Below are 19,373 nucleotides of genomic sequence, written 5' to 3'. Positions count from 1 at the left end.
CGTGCCAACTGCGCAACGGGAGCTTTTTCAAGCCTGGGTAAAAAGGAGAAAAAGTCTGGTAATTCCACGAAAGAGTGAGAACACACGAAATTGTAAAGCCATGACGTTGAGCAGCAGCTTGCTTGAAGCTCAGCCAAAGAGCGGAAACGGATGAACAGCTGGACCTTATCAAGGGAGCGACGCTTGATGATTGGAGGAGGAGACCATCACCAACAGGTTGGAATCGAGGCACATGATGACATCTTTGGTTGAGCAGGTGAGATGAATAGAGTCTTCCAGTTTGAATTTACGCCTAGGCTTCATATTAACATAAAATTATAATTAGCATGACCTAAAATAAATATGGTTGCAATGATATAAGAAATTAGCCAAAATAACAGCTTCATTTGTCAAAAAAATGGAAAAGCCTTTAGAAAAGATTGTGTGATAGATAGCTGGATTTGTACCAATATATGCATTTTTACAGACACAAGAACAAGACACAAAATTAATTCAAGTTTTGAATTAGTTTTAAAATTGTACACATTAGTAAAACTAAATCTAATGTCTCCAACTAGAACAACCAAAGTGCAATCTTTGGGTTCAGTGCATAACTGTTTGATTTGTGCATAAGATAACATACAAAACAAATGCAGAATGGAACAAAATTCAACACTGAAAAATAAACAAATCTAAACAGAAAAACAAAACTGCCAAAAAACAAAGTAATGTTTTTGCAAATGCCTTAATTCAAATGAGGCATTCATGTCCACCAAAATGGAGAGAAGCATTTTTCTGTCCATTCTGTAAGAGACGGAATGGAAATGCTGCATGAGATAGAAAAGATATTAATTTCTTAATTTGCAACATGTCGCTTACTCATGGCAATTATGTAATTCACCATAAAATGCTTTGAAAATTATGTTCTTGTTTTCCTGAAATAAAATACTAAGCATACCACAGATGATGTTGTTGTTCACAGATCAAATGTGGTAACACTTTATTTGAAGGGGGTTGAATAAGACTGTCATGACACTGTCATAAACATGACATAACACCTGTCATGAACATGAATAAGCCTTCATGAATATTTATGACTGTTGTCATAAAACGTCATTCGGTAAATTATGACACTTTTAATACAAAGTTGACATTATTCAAAATGTCTTTGTTATGACAACTTGACATTAACCAATAAATCATTACTGTTTAAACTTTACCTTTAATAACATAAAGATACCTAATTTTTAAAGTGCAATCAGTAATACTTTTATAACAAATTTATATCAGTAATGATTTCTTGGTTAATGTCAAGTTGTCATAACAAAGACATTTTGAATAATGTCAACTTTGTATTAAAAGTGTCATAATTTACCGAATGACACTTTATGACAACAGTCATAAATATTCATGAAGGCTTATTCATGTTCATGACATGTTTATGAAAGTGTCATGTCAGTCTCATTCAACTCCCTTCAAATAAAGTGTTACCTCAAATGTTAACTATAAAGACACTTGCAGCAATGGCATTTCTCAGTTTCTCCACATAATAGCAAGATGAGGTACAGTTTTGCAACATCTTGCCTGAAGATGTTTTTAGGCAACATCCTATCTAAAAACATCTTGTATTAAAAGTTTACTCATTTGCCTCAGGATTTTAAAAGAGTACAGCTAAAGATTCACATCCTTGTTAAAATGTCTGGATTTTATGATGCAAAAAAGATGAGAACAAGATAAACAATTTGACAACCTTCTCCACCATATGACCTTTAACCTGTGAAGTTCTGATGTGAAAACGAAACTCCAAATTTGTTGACTTCTGAGGGGTAAATCAGACTCAGGTGTGGACTTAGCCAAAGGCTTCTAGTGAAGCACAGGATAGATGTCATATTAAAGGTAAAAAATGTCTGAAATGATTTTACTAACAAGAACAGTCAGATTAAATGGAGCTGATTGAACTGTCAAGCATACAATAATGTTGTAAGTCATGAATAAAACACTTTCAATCTGTTTTCTCATTACATGTGGTACCAAACTGTCTCCAGCAAAATACAAAAACAACAAATACACAGTTTTTAACTTAATAAATGACATCTAAATACAGTAAAAGGCACTGCACCACAGGTTTGTCTATGTACAGTACGGGTACGCACTGACATAAGCCTTAACATCAGGGCTGAGTCCAGGTGAGGTGCATATACTTTCGGCACCGTAGGTTCGTACGAGAGCTCTCCTGCACATCTGTTTTAGGCGCTCAGGCCGCTGCCTGCGGTAGGGCTCAGTCAGCCTACAGGGGGAGCTGGTGTAGAAGGCAAGCAGAGCGAACAGCGAATGAAAAGTTTTTTGGCTGCCATGCAGGCTGAAGAGCAGGTTGTTCAGCTGGACACGGACGCTGGTGGGGCCGTCTTCGCTTTGGTAGCTGAGAGTGAAGAAAACATCGGGCTGGCCACTGTCCCTGTGGAAAAAAGGACTGTCTTGTCACTCTGCGCATATCAGTGTACTTGATAACAGAGCTGGAACATGCTAAACAGTAAATAGTATTTTATGCTTTTAAACAAAAAAAACATGTCCACCAATACAAACTATTAATTGTTTTTTTGGGGGGCTCTAGTGGCCTTTATTTGATAGCTAATTGACAGGAAAGTGGGTAATGAGAGAAGGGGGAAGACATGCAGCAAAGGTCGCAAAGGCCAGGAATCGAACCTGTGACAGCTGCGTCGAGGACTAAGGCCTCCATATGTGGGTTGTGCTTAACCCCTGCGGCACCACAGCACACCATTAATTGTTTTTAATACTTCCCAGATACTGCAAAATATTCTTATATTTAATCTTGACCTGTTTTGACCTGTTATGTTTGTTCTGTATAAATATTAGAAAGATAATGTCAGTTTAACATATTATATTGACTTCCACTGTTCATTTCTTGGGTTAAAGCTTTTTATTTGAGCAAATGACAAGTACGATTATGACGTTTTTTTGAAAGTGCATATTTTGGGCTAATTACACATTCAATCGATCTGCTATCATTTGCTATTGTAGCATCAGTTTCTCATGGTCTACTGAAGAAATCTATTGATGCACATTCACCTGGATTACTTAAGCCTGGCTCAACATAGCTGCACCCCCTGAACCTGGTTTGGTCTGAAACGGATAAAGACAGGATGATCTGGTGGTGCTTTGACAAGCCCGGTTTTATCCCTTTTCCTGAATTTCTGAATCTTACTTTCGAGAAACAGCCCTGTGTTTAATTGCTTGTCAACACAAACCGCAAACCAGCAGATCTGATGGCAGCAGTTCAATGCATTAAGCATCCAGACGTGTTGTAGACACATCACTGAAGTCTAAGGTGAACATCAAAGTGAGAAAGAAAAAGGGAATTAAGTGATTAAGTGAACCTAGTCATGATTGTTGGTGCAAGAAACTGCTTATCAGATGGGATTTTACTCAGAACCATGTCTCAAGTTCACAGAGAATGACCTGTCCAGTCGTCTGACCTCAGTCTGACAGAAGGCCTTTGAGTCAACTGATGCTGTTCTGAAGGTAAAAGGAGGTCAAACTAAAGTGGTGCACCTAATAAAGTGACCAGTGAATGCAGAGTTCCTTCAGAAGTTTGTGGGTCATAAAGTATGTTTTCTGTAAGGCTGTTAATGTTAAAGCATTGACACTTATTATTCTAAAAAGCTTAAGACATTAACGTTACACAATGCAGGTTAGTTGCATTCCCTAGAAGCCTCTCCCTGCAGAGGGTTACTTAGTTCAAAGCAGCTTGTCACATGGTCTGCTGTGGCCAGCAATGCAGAGCCACAAACGCAAGTGAAAAGATGAGCGAAGAAAGTCAGACCGATGGCGCATGTTTGGATAAAACCAAGCTGGTATGTAGTTAGCTTATTGTAAGGACGAATTGTCCTCCCACAGAAGCACAACCAGTTTGTAGTTAATATTTCTAAGCAGCTGTTTTTTAAACAAAACAACTGCCTCTAAACCGTCCTGAGTATGAAAACCTGGAAATGTGAGATTGGTTTTAGACAATAAAACATGTCCTTAAACATTTATGAAAATGTGCATTTTTTCATTTCAAGCTTACAAAGTTAAGCACAGTGATAAGTCACAGCATTAGTGTGGTTAAACTGATTAAATATTTTAATATATTGACAACACTATGTTCAAATTTCCTACTGCGTGTTCAATTCAGTTCAGTCTCTTAATTGATAATGTTTCAATGTGTGTGGATAAAAAGAAAAAGCAGTTTAAAGAGCTAAAAATCTACTTTATGATGACAATAATCTGTGATTCCAATTGATTTAACATTTTATTTGACCCCTTATGATGGAGACGAACTTTGGATCTGGCGTTCCCTCGCCCGGACGTGGGCCACTGGGGCCCCACTCTGGAGCCAGGCCTGGGGCATAATGGCGAGCACCTGGTGGCCGGGCTTTTACCCATAGAGCCCAGCCAGGCTCAGCCCGAAGAGGAGATGTGGGTCCCCCTTCCAATGGGCTCACCACCTGTCGGAGGGGCCAAAGGGGTCAGGTGCAATGTGTTATGGGTGGCAGCCGAGGGAGGGGACCCTGGCGGTCTGATCCTCGGCTGTAGAAGCTGGCTCTTGGGACGTGGAACGTCACCTCACTGGTGAGAAAGGAACCGGAGCTAGTGTGCGAGGCTGAGAGGTTACGGCTAGAAATAGTCGGCCTCACCTCAACACATGGCTCTGGTTCTGGAACCAGTCTCCTTGACATACTTCCACTCTGGAGTTGCCCATGGTGAGAGGCGCCGGGCAGGAGTGGGCATACTTGTTGCCCTCCATCTTGGTGCCTGTACATTAGGGTTTACCCCGGTGAAAGAGAGGGTAGCCTCCCTCCATCTATGGGTAGGGGGACGGGTTCTGACTGTTGTCTGTGCTTACAAGCCGAACAGCAGTTCAGATTACCCACCCTTTTTGGAGTCCTTAGAGGGGGTACTGGAGAGTGCCCCTCCTGGGGACTCCCTTGTTCTACTGGGGGACTTCAACGCTCACGTGGGCAATGACAGTGAGACCTGGAGGGGCGTAGTTGGGAGGAACGGCCCCTCGATCTGAACTCGAGTGGTGTTCTGTTGTTGGACTTCTGTGCTCGTCACGGATTGTCCATCACGAACACCATGTTCAGGCATAAGGGTGTCCATATGTGCACTTGGCATCAGGACACCCTAGGCCACAGTTTGATGATCGATTTTGTCATTGTTTCATCGGATTTGCGGCTGTATGTCTTGGACACTTGGGCAAAGAGAGTTGTGGAGATGTCCACTGACCAATATCTGGTGATGAGTTGGCTCCGGTGGTGGGTGAGGAAGCCGGTCAGACCTGGCAGGCCCAAATGTGTAGTGAGGGTCTGCTGGGAACGTCTGGCAGAGTCCCCTGTGAGAAGAAGCTTTAACTCCCATCTCTGGCAGAACTTCGAACATGTCCCGGGGGAGGAGGGGGACATTGAATCTGAGTGGACCATGTTCCGTGCCTCAATTGTTGAGGCGACTTATCAGAGCTGCGGCTGCAAGGTTGTTGGTGCCTCTCGCAGTAGCAACCCTCGAACCCGTTGGTGGACACCTTCGGTGAGGGATGCTGTCAAGCTGGGGAAGGAGTCCTATCGGGCCTTTTTGGCCTGTGGTACTCCAGAAGCAGCTGATGGATACCGGCAGGCGAAGCGGCATGCGATTCAGGTGGTCGCTGAGGCAAAAACTCTGGCATGGAAGGAATTGAAATAAGTCATGGGGAAAGACTTCCGCATGGCTTCGAGGCGATTCTGGTCCACCATCAGGCGCCTCAGGAGGGGGAAACAGTGCAGCATCAACACTGTTTATAGTGGGGATGGTGTGCTGCTGACCTTGACTCGGGACGTTGTGGGCCGGTGGGCAGAATACTTCGAAGACCTCCTCAATCCCACCAACATGCCTTCTGTTGAAGAAGCTGAACCAGGGGACTCTGGGTCAGGCTCTCCAATCTCTGGGGATGAGGTCGCCGAGGTGGTTAAGAAGCTCCTCGGTGGCAGGGCCCCGGGGGTGGATGAGATTTGGCCGGAGTTCCTTAAGGCTCTGGATGTTGTAGTGTTGTGTTGGCTCACGCGTCTCTGCAATATCGCATGGACATCGGGGGCAGTTCCCCTGGATTGGCAGACTGGGGTGGTGGTCCCCCTGTTCTAAAAGGGGGCCGCAGGGTGTGCTCCAATTACAAAGGGGTCACACTCTTAAGCCTTCCTGGTAAGGTCTATTCAGGGGTCCTGGAGAGGAGGGTCCGTCGGATAGTCGAACCTTGGATTCAGGAAGAGCAGTGTGGTTTTCGTCCTGGTTGTGGAAGACTGGACCAGCTCTACACCCTCAGCAGGGTCCTGGAGGGTGCATGGGAGTTCGCCCAAACGGTCTACATGTGTTTTACGGGCTGTCAGGTCCCTGTATGACCGGTGTCAGAGTCTGGTCCGCATTGCCGACTGTAAGTCAGGCTTGTTTCCGGTGAGAGTTGGACTCCACCAAGGCTGCCCTTTGTCACAGCTTCTGTTCATTACTTTCATGGACAGAATTTCTAGGTGCAGCCGAGGTGTTTAGGGGATCCGTTTTGGTGGGCTTTGGATCGCATCTCTGCTTTTTGCGGATGATGTGGTCCTATTGGCTTCATCAGATCGTGATCTGCAGCTCTCGCTGGAGTGGTTCGTGGCTGAGTGTGAAGCGGCCGGGATGAGGATCAGTGCCTCCAAATCCGAGGCCATGGTCTTGAGCCGGAAAAGGGTACAGCGCCTTCTCCGGGTCAGGGGGATGGTGGGGGCACCCTACCTCAAGTGTTTAAGTTTAAATATCTCGGGATCTTGTTCACGAATGAGGGAAGAAGGGAGCGGGAGATTGACAGGCGGATTGGTGCAGCATCTGCAGTGAAACAGGCGCTGTACCGGTCCGTTGTGATGAAGAGAGAGCTGAGTCATAAAGCGAAGCTCTTGATTTACCAGTCGATCTACGTTCCCACCCTCATCTATGGTCATGAGCTTTGGGTCATGACCAAGAGAACGAGATCACGGATACAAGCGGCCGAAATGGGTTTCCTCCGCAGGGTGGCTGGGCTCTCCGTTAGAGATAGGGTGAGTAGCTCGGTCATCTGGGAGGGACTCAGAGTAGAGCTGCTGCTCTTCCACGTTGAGAGGAGCCAGTTGAGGTGGCTCAGGTCAGGATGTCTCCTGGACGCCTCCCTGGTGAGGTGTTCAGGGCACGTCCCACCGGGAGGAGGCCCCGGGGAAGACCCAGGACACAATGGAGGGATGATGTTTCTCGGCTGGCCTGGTAACACCTTGGGTTCCCCCGGAGGAGCTGGAAGAAGTGGCTGGGGAGAGGGAAGTTCTGAAGCTGCTGGCCCCGCGACCCGACCCCGGATAAATTTGATATAAATTTGTTATGAAAGTATTACTGATTGCACTTTAAAAATTAGGTAACTTTATGTTATTAAAGGTAAAGTTTAAACAGTAATGATTTATTGGTTAATATCAAGTTGTCATAACAGACATTTTGAATAATGTCAACTTTGTATTAAAATTGTCATAATTTATTGAATGACGCTCTATGACAACAGTCATAAATATTCATGAAGGTTTATTCATGTTCATGACAGGTGTTATGTCATGTTTATGAAAGTGTCATGTCAGTCTTATTCAACCCCCTTCAAATAAAGTGTTATCTAGAAATGTAATATTTGTTTATTGAGAATATCGTTAAATTTGATTTAATGGTTCCAGCATAGATAAATTAAAAGATTTTAAATTGCTTAACATTTAAATGTAATAGTTTAAGGAGCTGGCAAATTTACTTTGTAAAAGTTAAAAGAACAATCTTCATAGTGTTAAGAAAATAAATTTAGAATATGCTAGTTTTAAAACTTAACATGTCTTGATTGAAATAGCCTAATTATAGTTTTCACATTGATAACTTATTCTGCCCTATTGACCTTTATGTTACCTGTAGTTACAGCAGATTGTTTGCTAAGATCTTCTGATCTGCCCTTTGTCTGTGTGGGAAACTATCAGGAGAAGTTCCAGCTTCACACTGATCTGTGAAAAGCCGTAAAACAGCAGGAGTTCAGGCCAGTGGAGGAGAAGCTCTGCTTCCACTTTGTTTAGATAAAGGTGACAACTGGTGTTTGATCTTGGAAACAAATTGCAGGGAGTTTCTAACTTTAAAAAGGGTCAAAGACAGCTCCTGGTTGGATGAGCAAAGATATGCCTTATTTGAATAAATTAAAGATAAGAATACGCCTTTACTATAAAACTTTGCACACAGGAGTAACAAATCACATTTGCAACTCTCCAAAGACGTCTTTGCTTTTCTGTCTTTCTTTCTTTCTTCTTCTTTTCCATTTGTCTCAGGTAAATGAATGTCTGTTTTAATGTGTTTGGACTGTCTGTGTTGTCAATGTGATTTTATACTTTTAAATGTTAGAATAAACTCTGAAAATGTAGCACGTGGAGCGCTTACTGTCATCTCTGTGTGGCTCCAATAGTTGTGTGGCAACAATAGTTGAATTGTTTTGTTAACATAGCTGCAATGTGATTATGTGAGTTTTATCTGTGAGTTTGAGCTTTGTTTGTTCACAAATATATCTCAGTAAACTACAATTATCACTGATTGTTTGTAAGGTTGGCCAATTAAACTAGGCCCACTCTCCCAGATTTCACTAAATCTATGTTGAAATGCTGCTTATGGTTTAGCAGCAGAGGAGCTCCTAAATCTATTCTGCTCAAAGCTTCATACAGCATTGGACCGGCCCTGCATGATGAGTTAAATCCGCTGCACTCCGCATCTCTGCTGAATACAGAGGGACAAACGGGAGATTTAATTTATGTGGCTTTACTAGCTCTTCCATTTCTTGTCTATTGAACATTTAAAAAGCGCCACAGAGACTAAAACCAGCGTGCTGTGCGACTACGGGGCTAGTGCAACATGTCCTCCATGGGCTGAACACGTACATGAGCTTTATCAACACACAGAGTTACTCGCTGGGCAGCGTGTCACACGCTGCACATAATGGTGCAGAATCTGCAGCATTATGTGCAGATCCCACACATAGTTCTTTGTTCACTAAGATAAATCATCCTCAATGCATGCTCAACACGCACCTCTATACGCGTGACTATAGGGCTATATATGCACTTCACATTGAACTAAGCAGAGCAAATGAGGTGGCTTTTAAACTTGACTCATACCTTGATGAAGAATTCTCCAAAGAAACATGAGTCTTTGGAGAAAGATGAGTTCTCAACATGAGGGGGTTGATATAAATGTCCATACAGGTGAGCCTGTGTCCAGTTTGAGTGAAAGGAGGCATGGGATCCATGCCAAGGTAAACTTCAGAGATCCCGGCGCAACAGCGCGCGAGACAGCGGTGTGATATATTGGTATGAACAGGCCCATGACCATGAAGCCTCTTGGCTTCATGCCCTGTTCAATTCATCAACTATAAACCCATTTTTCAGGAGCGATTCTGCCCTGCCAGTGAACTGCTCAGCGCAGCAGAGATGCTTGCAGACTGGCTTATTTAAGAAAAAAATTAAAGTTGTGATTTTTTCTTTTCTTTTTTAGAAATACAAAAACAAGCAACACTTACCCTGGCGGGGGCTAATACACTGGGGGAAACCCTGGCACTGCAACGTGATGCAGTGCTAGAGAAAACTTTTCACTAAAAATATTTTACAAACTGGAAGTAAGGACCACTCTACAAAATGATCTGTACAAATTTAGAAACAAAAAAAGCTTGCTTTCTATCATAGGTTGGTGTTAGCTTATCGAGTGTGTAATTATATTTATAAATAATAATTATTTACTGCTTTTTTGGTCAATATGTGGCATGTAGCTCAGATCAAATGACACTGAAGCATATTTACCTGCTCAGGAAAATATGAATTCCCTAAAATAGTAGAAAAAAACTCAACAAAATAAAAATCAGCCAACAAATGGAAGATGAATGGACACTAGTAGTTTTAAATAATTAAAAAACTTATGAAGCATCGGTGCTCCTCAGCTCATGGTATCCCCCAGACTCATCTGAATAAAAGCAGTAAAACCAGGAATAAGAAGTGAAATGAAACTCTGATGCTACCTGAGAAGGAAAGTTCCCAGAGCTGCGTGAGTGAGTCTTTGGTGTGCTTCCTCCATGGTCATGGGCCCCCAGTAGAAACCGCTTTCCTGTAGCTGTAGGTAGGTGAGTTTGACCAGACGATACTCTGCAAAGCTGGTGAATGGACGGATGTGTGAGGGCAAGCTGTCAGCATCTGCTCCAGTCTCTGGCTACAGCAGAGCAAAACAAACAATTCAATCAAGTTCACTGCAAGAACACAAAGTTATACCAAGTTTTTTGGTCTACTTTCTAGTGCAAATATCTTAGTACACATGGAATAAGACATACTATATTAAAAGTAACTTTTCAGCAAGATATAGGGCTTGTTTTGAGTAAATAATTCCTTAATATTGATGAAAAGGTACTTCTTCGATAGGCAGATAAATTAACTTGTAACATGGGAATAATGTCTTGTTACAAGTGAAATAATAAGACATTATTAATAACAACCCCGTTTTTTCCAACTTTAAAAACCACATATGACTTTGTCCAAACACTGACTCAGCAGCCACAGATCACAAAGACAAAGCATTAAAACACTCAGAAATCATTGAGTGTTTTATCAACACACACAGTTACACACTCTGTATGAAAAAAGCCAGGAGAAAATGTCTAGTTTAGATAATCACATGTTGAACTTTTTATATTTCCAGCTATTTTTACAACTGTATTCATATGCTGACAATTCTGTTCAGGGTAACTGACTGAGGATAAAATCATGTGTCATAAGAAAGTATTTGCACTCCTTTAGATTTATTCTGTTTTTGCCATATACAATATTTTTTCTTTTTTACATCAGACAAATATAACTTGAGTAAATACAAAATACAGCTTTCAAATTATTTAGTTTAAAAACTAGTGATGCACAGATTTGAAAATGTGTGCTGATGTTAATATTGCTGTTATGGCCAATAACTGATATTAAATCTATATTATATATGTTTCGTCGGCTCTGCAGTGACAGGTCTTGGACACTCGGGTGAAGAGAGGTGCGGAGCTGTCCACTGACCACTACCTGGTGGTGAGTTGGCTCCGGTGGTCGGGGAGAATGCTGGTCAGACCTGGCAGGCCCAAACGTGTTGTGAGGGTCTGCTGGGAACGTCTGGCAGAGTCAGAGACGGAGCTTTAACTCCGATCTCCAGCAGAACTTTGAAGACGTTTTCAGGGGTTGTGGGGGACATTGAGTCTGAGTGGACCATGTTCTGTGCCTCCATTGTCAAAGCGGCTTATTGGAGCTGTAGCTGCAAGGTTGTCTGTGCCTGTCGCGGCAGCAACCCTCGAACCCGTTGGTGGACACCTTCGGTGAGGAATGCTGTCAGGTTAAAGAAGGAGTCCTATCGGGCCTTTTTGGCCTGTAGGAGTCCAGAAGCTGCTGATGGGTACCGGCAGGTGAAGCGGCATGTGGCTTGGGTGGTTGCTGAGGCAAAAACTCGGGTGTTTGGAGAGACCATGGAGAAAGACTTCTGCATGGCCTGCATGGCTTTGAAGCAATTCTGGCTCACGGTCTGGGGCCTCAGGAGGGGGAAGCAGTGCAGCACCAACACTGTTTATAGTGGGGATGGTGTGCTGCTGACCTCAACTTGGGACGTTGGTGGACTGTGGGCAGAATATTTCAAAAACCTCCTCATTCCCACCAACATGCCTTCCATTAAGGAAGCTGAGCTTGGGGACTGTGAGTTGGGCTCTCCAATCTCTGGGGATGAGGTCGCCGAGGTGGTTAAAGAGCTCCTTGATGTCAGGGCCCCAGGGGTGGATGAGATTCGCCAAGAGTTCCTTAAAGCCCTGGATGTTGTAGGGTTGTGTTGGGTGATCTACAACTTTCACTGGAGTGGTTCACAACCGATGGTGAAGCGGGCTCCTGGGGATCAGTGCCTCCAAATCCGAGGCCATGGTCTTGAGCCAGAAAAGGGCAGAGTGCCTTCTCCGGGTCGGTGGGGGGGTCATCCTGCCCCAAGTGGAGGAGTTTAAGTATCTGGGGATCTTGTTCACGAATGAGGGAAAAATGGAATTGGAGATCGACAGATGGATTGGTGCAGCATCTGCAGTGAATCGGGCGCTGTACCGGTCTGTCGTGGTGAAGAGAGACCTGAGTCAAAAAGCGAAACTCTTGATTTACCAGTCGATTTACGTTCCCACCCTCATCTATGATCATGAGCTTTCGGTCATGACCGAAAGAACCAGGTCCCAGATACAAGCGGCCGAAATGGGTTTCCTCCACAGGTTGTCTGGGCTCTTCCTTAGAGATACGGTGAGAAGCTCGGTCATCCGGGAGGGACTCAGAGTAGAGCCGCTGCTCCTCCACGTCGAGAGGAGCCAGTTGAGGTGGCTCGGGCATCTGGTAAGGATGCCTCCTGGACGCCTCCCTGGTGAGGTGTTCAGGGCACGTCCCACCGTGAGGAGGCCCCGGGGAAGACCCAGGACACCCTGGAGGGACGATGTTTCTCGGCTGGCCTGGGAACGCCTTGGGGTTCCCCCGGAGGAGCTGGAACTAGTGGCTCAGGAGAGGGAAGTCCTTTCTTAGGGTGCTGCCCCTGCGATCCAACCCCGGATAAACAGATGAGAATGGATGGCTGGATGGATTATATATATTTCACTACACTTCTGATACCTTGAAAAAAAATGACCACACTGCTAACTTCACCACTGCTTCTCTGCTTTAGTTCAACTTCCACAATCCTTTGCTGCATCACTGTCACATTATCAAAAAACACATGACAACCTCCTCCACTCCCCTCTTGAAACAAACTGTGCCAAGATGAAAACAATTTCTGCCCAGTTGTATTTATTGGACTGATACTGATATGTTAAAAAAAATGACTAGTATATAGATACTGATGTTAGCACCAATATTTTGTGCATCCCTATTAATAGCTATCCAAACCCTCCTGTCTCTATGAGAAAAAGTAATTGCCCCATAAACCTTATAATTACTTGTGGCACCTTTGGCAGAAACAACAACTATCAAGTGTTTGCAATAACTGATAATAAATCTTTCATATCACTTTGGATTACTTTTGGCCCTCTCTTCTTTGCAGATGTAAGTCTAGTCTTTGATTAGGCTATTCTAAAACCTTTTTGGTTTCTGAGGTGGAGTTAGTTGTCCTGCTGTATAACCTAAGCATTCTTCAGCTTAAGGTAACTAACATCTGGACAATCTCAGCAGAGTTCATGGTTCCGTCAATTACAAATCATCCTGCTTTGTAATCAGTCAGTGATTGCAAAACAGATCCGCTGCAGCAGCAGAGCAGTGGATCTGGAGCAGAGCAGCTCCACATCACCAAACATCTTTACAATGTTTGATTGTTGGTAAGATGTTTGTTTACTGAATTGCAGTGTTAATCTTACTTTAGACGAAACTGGATGCTGATCTTTCAAAAATCTCCACTTCTGTCTTTTCAGTCCGCAAAATATTTTACCAGAAGTCTTGTGGATCATCAAGATCAGGCAGGGGTCCCCAAACTTTTTCCTGCGAGGGCCACATAACTGTTCCCTTTTCTGGTCGGGGGCCGGTCTTAGTTTTTCGAGAAAGAAACCTTAGAAAACTTTTGTTGATGGGGGGGTGAAACTGTGGACCGGGGGTGGGGGGGGGGGGTGGATTACTGCCGACGACATATTCGCGTTTGTAGATAGATTTTTACCCAGAATGCAAATGGAAAAAAAACGTGAGCAAAACGGTGACTGGTACTGACTAGTATATATTCCATTGAGGGAAACTAAGTTTTATATCTGCTCAAGAGCCCCCCTGGTGGTTGAAGAAAAATCCACATATATATGAAAAAAAACCACTGAATTCTCTCTGGTATTGTTCAGGGGGCCGGACCAAATGAGGAGGCGGGCCGGATCCGGCCTGCAGGCCGTAGTTTGGGGACCCCTGATCAAGATGTTTTTTGGCAAATGTGAGATGGACGTTTGTGTTCCTGTTAGTTCTCAGTGGTTTTGGTAATGGATCCCATTTTGGCCTCGTCTCTTTCTTATTGATGAATGATGAACTCTGACTTTAACAGAGGCAAGTGAGACCTGCAGTGCTTTGGACATTGTTCTGTGTTCTGGATGATTCCAAGATTTCCTCGTGGAGTAGTTTTGGTTGGTCTTTATCCACCAATGGAGAACGACTCTCACCGTGATGTCTCAAAGCTTTAGAAAAGGCTTTGCAATCCTTTCCAGATTGATACTTTTTCAGATGTTCTTGAATTCTTCAGATCGTCTCATAATGTTTTCTTTTTAGACCTTTTAGTCTACTTCATGTTGCCAGGCAGGTACCATCGAAGTATTGGCAGCTCTTGAAATATTCTGTGTTTGGGTGTTTCTGGTGAAGCTGAAACAAAACCACTAAATCTTTTCGCGAGGGTGTGAAAGCAGTCACTTTTTAACATAGGGCTATGTTGGTTTGGACAGCTTTTCTTCAACAATAGATGAAATTATTGTTTGAAAACTGTGGTTTGTATTTATTGACATTGTCATTATTTGATGAAAAATTGTAAATCTAAAAGAAAAATACAAATTCTTACATTATTCTATGTAAAACTCTCAAGAAATATTTGTAGGTATTTTTATATTTTCAGTGAGTTGTTTTATTGTCCTATATATTTGCAAAAAAAAAAAAAAAGTCTGTTTGTGAGCTCCAGCAATTAACTATTTTTCATTTAAAGTATTTCTGATTGTTGCTGTGACTTCTCAAAGTTTCTGTTATTGCTCGGACATTTGAAATGAAATAATCTTTACCTATTATTATATTTTTGTTCCATTCAGCTTCTTCTTCAGACATATATATTACTTTCTCTTTGTAAGAACAATAAAAGTAGCCATGAGGAATGCTGATCTACCAAACTGAAATCTGAGATACATCTTTTAAACATTAACAGAAACTCGTTGAAAAAACGCAGACGTTGATTTGTACCGTCACATTGTCCTTCAAGTTCTGTGAGTTCTTGAATTCTGTGAAGCTTTCTGTTTTATTTTTATAGGTTGTTTTGAGAGCCTCTCTTCAGCTGACGACCATAAAACAGTACAGTAACAGTATTTTCTAAATGGGCCTAAAAGGTTTGCAGATAAAAGTTTCTGTGATCAGGTTGAAGTTCACTCTGATAAATGTTGGAAGCTTTCAAATAAAGATCCTCCCACATAAACATGTGTTAAGAAACATTTCAGGAACTGCAACAAAAAGCATCAATACTGCTAAATTATTCCTGTTGCTATTTAATATTAATAAAATAATAATATAATATTGCTATTTCACTAAATGTTTTTGCATGTACAGTCACATATTAAAATATATCGTTCGGTGTCTTGCATGTTTCTATTAATTCTTGAAGGAAATAGATTTCCTCTGTCATATTCACCTGACAGCTGTAGGTTTATCTGTGAGATACATAAATAATGAATCAATCATTTGGGAACTATAACAGATTTCATATTTTAGTTTTCTAGACTTAAAATTCAAAGATTTCTCAGATGGGCTTCAGGCATTTTTTCAAAATATGACTTAAAATATCACACTGCTTCTCCAAAGAGTCACATTTGTTTGCCTTTTGGGAAAGGTCATTTCATTATGGGATTAAGAAAGTGTTTTTTTAATTGCATTGAATTAAATTAACACATATTAAGCCATTGAAATGTGATTCTTTTCCAAACTTGTTTTTATCTTCTCATCCAGACCTGGAGACTCAAACGCTTTGTACTTTCAGAGACCATGTGGGAACCGTGCCATTAAACAAAGTATTTTCCCTCATTTTTAGCAGCTGAAACACTGACACTCCTTAATAATGATACAGAGTTGATCATTACTATATATGTATAGTAATATCCTTTTGTTATACAGCATAAATAAATGAAAACCTGCTAAGTGAACTGTTCCTTTCTCTTGATTTCACTTGTTCCTTTTATATTGTTGGTCTAAACACTCAGCAGTAATGAAAGCACATAGCTGCTGTACAGAAATCAAACTGCACACTGACCAGCCTCCAGGACTCAGGCTCCTCCTCGAATTTGAGTTTGCACCAGAGCAGAAAGTCTAGCTTTGATCCTGCAGGGTCCTTGTTTTCTGTGTTAATTTTTTCTGCTGTTGGTTCGGGTCGATCGGACTCCTCTGTGTTCTGTCTCGGACTCTGTGGCTCAGCTGCTGGCTCCCGTTTCTGGTTCTGATCAGATGTTCTGTCCAGGCTGTCTCTGACCATCCTAGAATGGAAAATCCTCTTCCTGACAGCCCACTGCACCGGTTTCGTCTGTTTTCACAAGCAGGCTCTCCATCATCGGCTCTTTCCCACTCGCTCATCGGCAGCCAGGTCCTCTCTGAGGCTCCATGAAGCTTCAGTATGAACTGGGCTCTAACACAAAGTTCTGATAGAAGGGCAGAGCATGAATGTATTCTGTGATCTTCCAGTGAAACATAGGTGATCTGCAACAAAGGAAGATAAAACAACTTTGTCTGTTGAAAACTGGCAGGAACAAATCACTGCTTACACACTCGTTCCTGTTTGTCATGTCGCCTGGTGCTCTTTATGTTTTAGTTTTGGTTTTGGTTTTTCAACAATTATAAACTGTGACTGGTTAATTTCTTCACTCTGTCATGTGAATGATGATGTCCAATAACATTGTTCATTTAATTTTAGAGGATATGAGTTGCAGTAAAGGTATTATAATATTACAGCTATTCACAGAACACTGAATAAAGGTAAATAAATTGTTTCAAGCATTGCAGTTTTGACACCTTCAGCTGTGTATTGAATGCCTATCTGAGATTGGCAGAAGACAATAACTTTTATTTTACTTTAGATGTTATCATACCTCAGCTAAAATAAAAAGAGGTAACAGATGCACCAGTCAATCTGCAAAAGATCAGATTTGTCAAATTATTCTTTGATTGGCTCAAAACTGAAAATTAACATTTCTTTCTCTCCTCTCTTTTAGATAAATACCTAAAAACTAAAAACTCCAACCATGTTTGGTACCACAAACGCATCAGCCAACAGCATGAGTTAAACAAAAATCATATAAAGCTTTGAAGTGCATGCATTGATGCATAAATGGTAATAATCTGGAATATCAACATTTCAATTAAACAAAATGTATCTGAAGTTATGTGTTATGCTCTTTTGAAGAAAAAATAGATTTTGGTCAAAATTTCAGACCCCCCCAAAATGATTAAAAACAAACAAACAAACAAAAAAACACTATATTTGAGTGAAAACCTGTTGTATATTTTAAGTATTGAGAAAAATGTTCCAAAGTGCTTAAATTTGTATTATGGAACTCTTTTAAAACTACCAAACTATCATCTTCAGAGAGTTTAACATTTTTCAGTAATAAGACTGTTTATGGATTCATAAGCCAACATTAGGATTGTAAGATGAATTCTGTGATGCACAGGAAGTCAATAAATTGAGGACAGGAAGGGTGAAGTCATGTCTACTGGGCTGCATCCTGGAGAAGCTGAAGATGTGAAAAGGATTCTTGAGTGAGACTGGACTAATGTGTGCTGCAACAGTCGAGATAAAGCCATGTGTTTTTCTCTCCAAGTCATAAAAATTCCTGATAAATCAAAATTTTTGTGAAAAATAATTCCAGTAAATTTTCAGAGATGCACGGATTTATGGATCTCTTTTAGTTCTTATCTTCCAGGATTTTTTTCTAAGATCATCGCAGAATGCAACTAGCTTTGAGCCAATGAATGAAAAATTCAGATTTTCACTATCGTCCCGCCGCTCAACATTCAGTTACTGTCCTGTTCTGAACTCTGATCTGGAAGAACAGTAAGAGATGAGCAGAATGCCATAGGACCCTTCAACTATAAATTTGAGATTTTATGAGTTCTCTAACTAACAAACTGCAGTTTAGTTTCACTTTTATTTGCATCCAGTAAAATTTCAAAGCTGCAGATTTTAATCAGGGTTTCATAGCCTTCACAGAAACTCTGTCACTCCAAGACCCTTTTTGTGTGTCAAACAACTTCTGTTACTGAAGCTTTCAGTTTTGAAATAAAGATTTCTCTGTAAAGTTTCTGGGTCAGGTTGAATGATTCCATCTTACTTAAAAATACAGAACAAACAAAAAAAACTATGTTCTGCTTAATAAATATTATTCAACTAAACCCCAGTTTTTGAAGAGAAGCTTGAATATTTTCATGTCAAGTTAATGAGGCGTTAAAATGCTGCAACAGGGTGGAGTTGGTAACTTCACATTTAAATGTGAAGCAGTTCATCTGTCAGTGCTGCTCTAACCTGAAATAACACTTGTGACACGTCACTACGCACAAGATGGGCGCAAATACATTTCAATAGCATATTGATTCAAATCGGAAATAATGAAAGTTTGTGATCTACTTACTGACAGCTCTGGGCAGCTTCTCTACTGCAAGCGGAGGGTAGAAGAAGTTTTAACAGAAATCTTGTGCTTTCGGTTACTATATTTCTGAAGGCGGAGTCATGAAGGAGATCAGGTGTTACAGCAGCCGCTGCTTTCACTTTCTCTTTCTCGGCGACTGATTCTTATAAATCACGTGATCTTCCAGCAGCCGTATTCTTATATGTGTGCGTGGAAACTGTTCTATCGTTTAGAAATGCAGCGTTGATAAGCAAACTATATATCTATAATGTAAAGAGAACATTCATATCTGATACATTTTCTTTTTTGGGACCAAGATTAACAAAGATGAATAAAAACTCACTCATTTACCCAGAAGAGCAACAGGTTCTTGACTTGGTTCAGAAACAGACCCGTCAAGACCTGAAACTGCCAAACCTCCTACTTTCAAAGTGGTTTTAAAACGTGATGATCAATTAAACAAGTGCATTTTATATGGAAATGTAAAGTACTAAATCAATTATAGACCAGTAACTTACTAAAAAGTGAACTTTTTAAACATAAAATCAAATCAACTAAAATGAATCCAAACTGTAAGCTTTTAAACTCTGACTTGGTGAGTCAAAGCCATTGTAATGGCAACTTGACTGCAGGAAATTGTCAAAAATGAATTGAGTTCTTTTTTTACAATTCCTTTAGGGTTTTCAGTTCTAATTTTCCCAGTGTTCTAGCATAAATATTTGGTCCAATGGAAGGTAAACAAGGTCAAAATATTTGTAAAAAAGTGAAATAAACACTAAAGGCTGTGTTTAAAATGTGACTGCCTACCACAGCTTTCTGTTCTGACTTCTTTTTTTAAATGAGTTTGTAGCAGAGTTCCTCCCAGTTCCTCTGAGGCCAGTGATTGTTCTCACTTCTTGCACATCATGTCAGTGTTTTCACTTGACCAAAATGTTGCACTCTGTTCATAATAAAAAAG

At 41.4% G+C, this 19,373-nt stretch overlaps 1 protein-coding gene across 1 annotated transcript; it reads right to left on the bottom strand.

Annotated features, from left to right (window-relative positions):
- Positions 1-491: 491 nt before the first annotated feature.
- LOC106912726 (suppressor of cytokine signaling 1-like) lies at positions 492-18,532 on the bottom strand. The gene is made up of 4 exons (XM_088001451.1): positions 18,419-18,532; positions 16,051-16,490; positions 10,079-10,266; positions 492-2,434 (listed from the first exon to the last, which is right to left on the bottom strand). The coding sequence occupies exons 2-4, from the start codon at positions 16,267-16,269 to the stop codon at positions 2,110-2,112; spliced, it is 732 nt and encodes a 243-aa protein (XP_087857577.1). The 5' UTR covers positions 16,270-16,490; positions 18,419-18,532; the 3' UTR covers positions 492-2,109.
- Between the last annotated feature and the right edge of the window lie 841 nt (positions 18,533-19,373).

The sequence above is a fragment of the Poecilia mexicana genome, unplaced genomic scaffold (assembly GCF_051168715.1).
Source record: "Poecilia mexicana isolate PSO_F unplaced genomic scaffold, ASM5116871v1 scaffold_1, whole genome shotgun sequence".
Lineage (NCBI taxonomy): Eukaryota > Metazoa > Chordata > Actinopteri > Cyprinodontiformes > Poeciliidae > Poecilia > Poecilia mexicana.
Note: the sequence above shows the minus strand (reverse complement) of the source record. Positions and strands in the feature narration are given on the sequence as shown.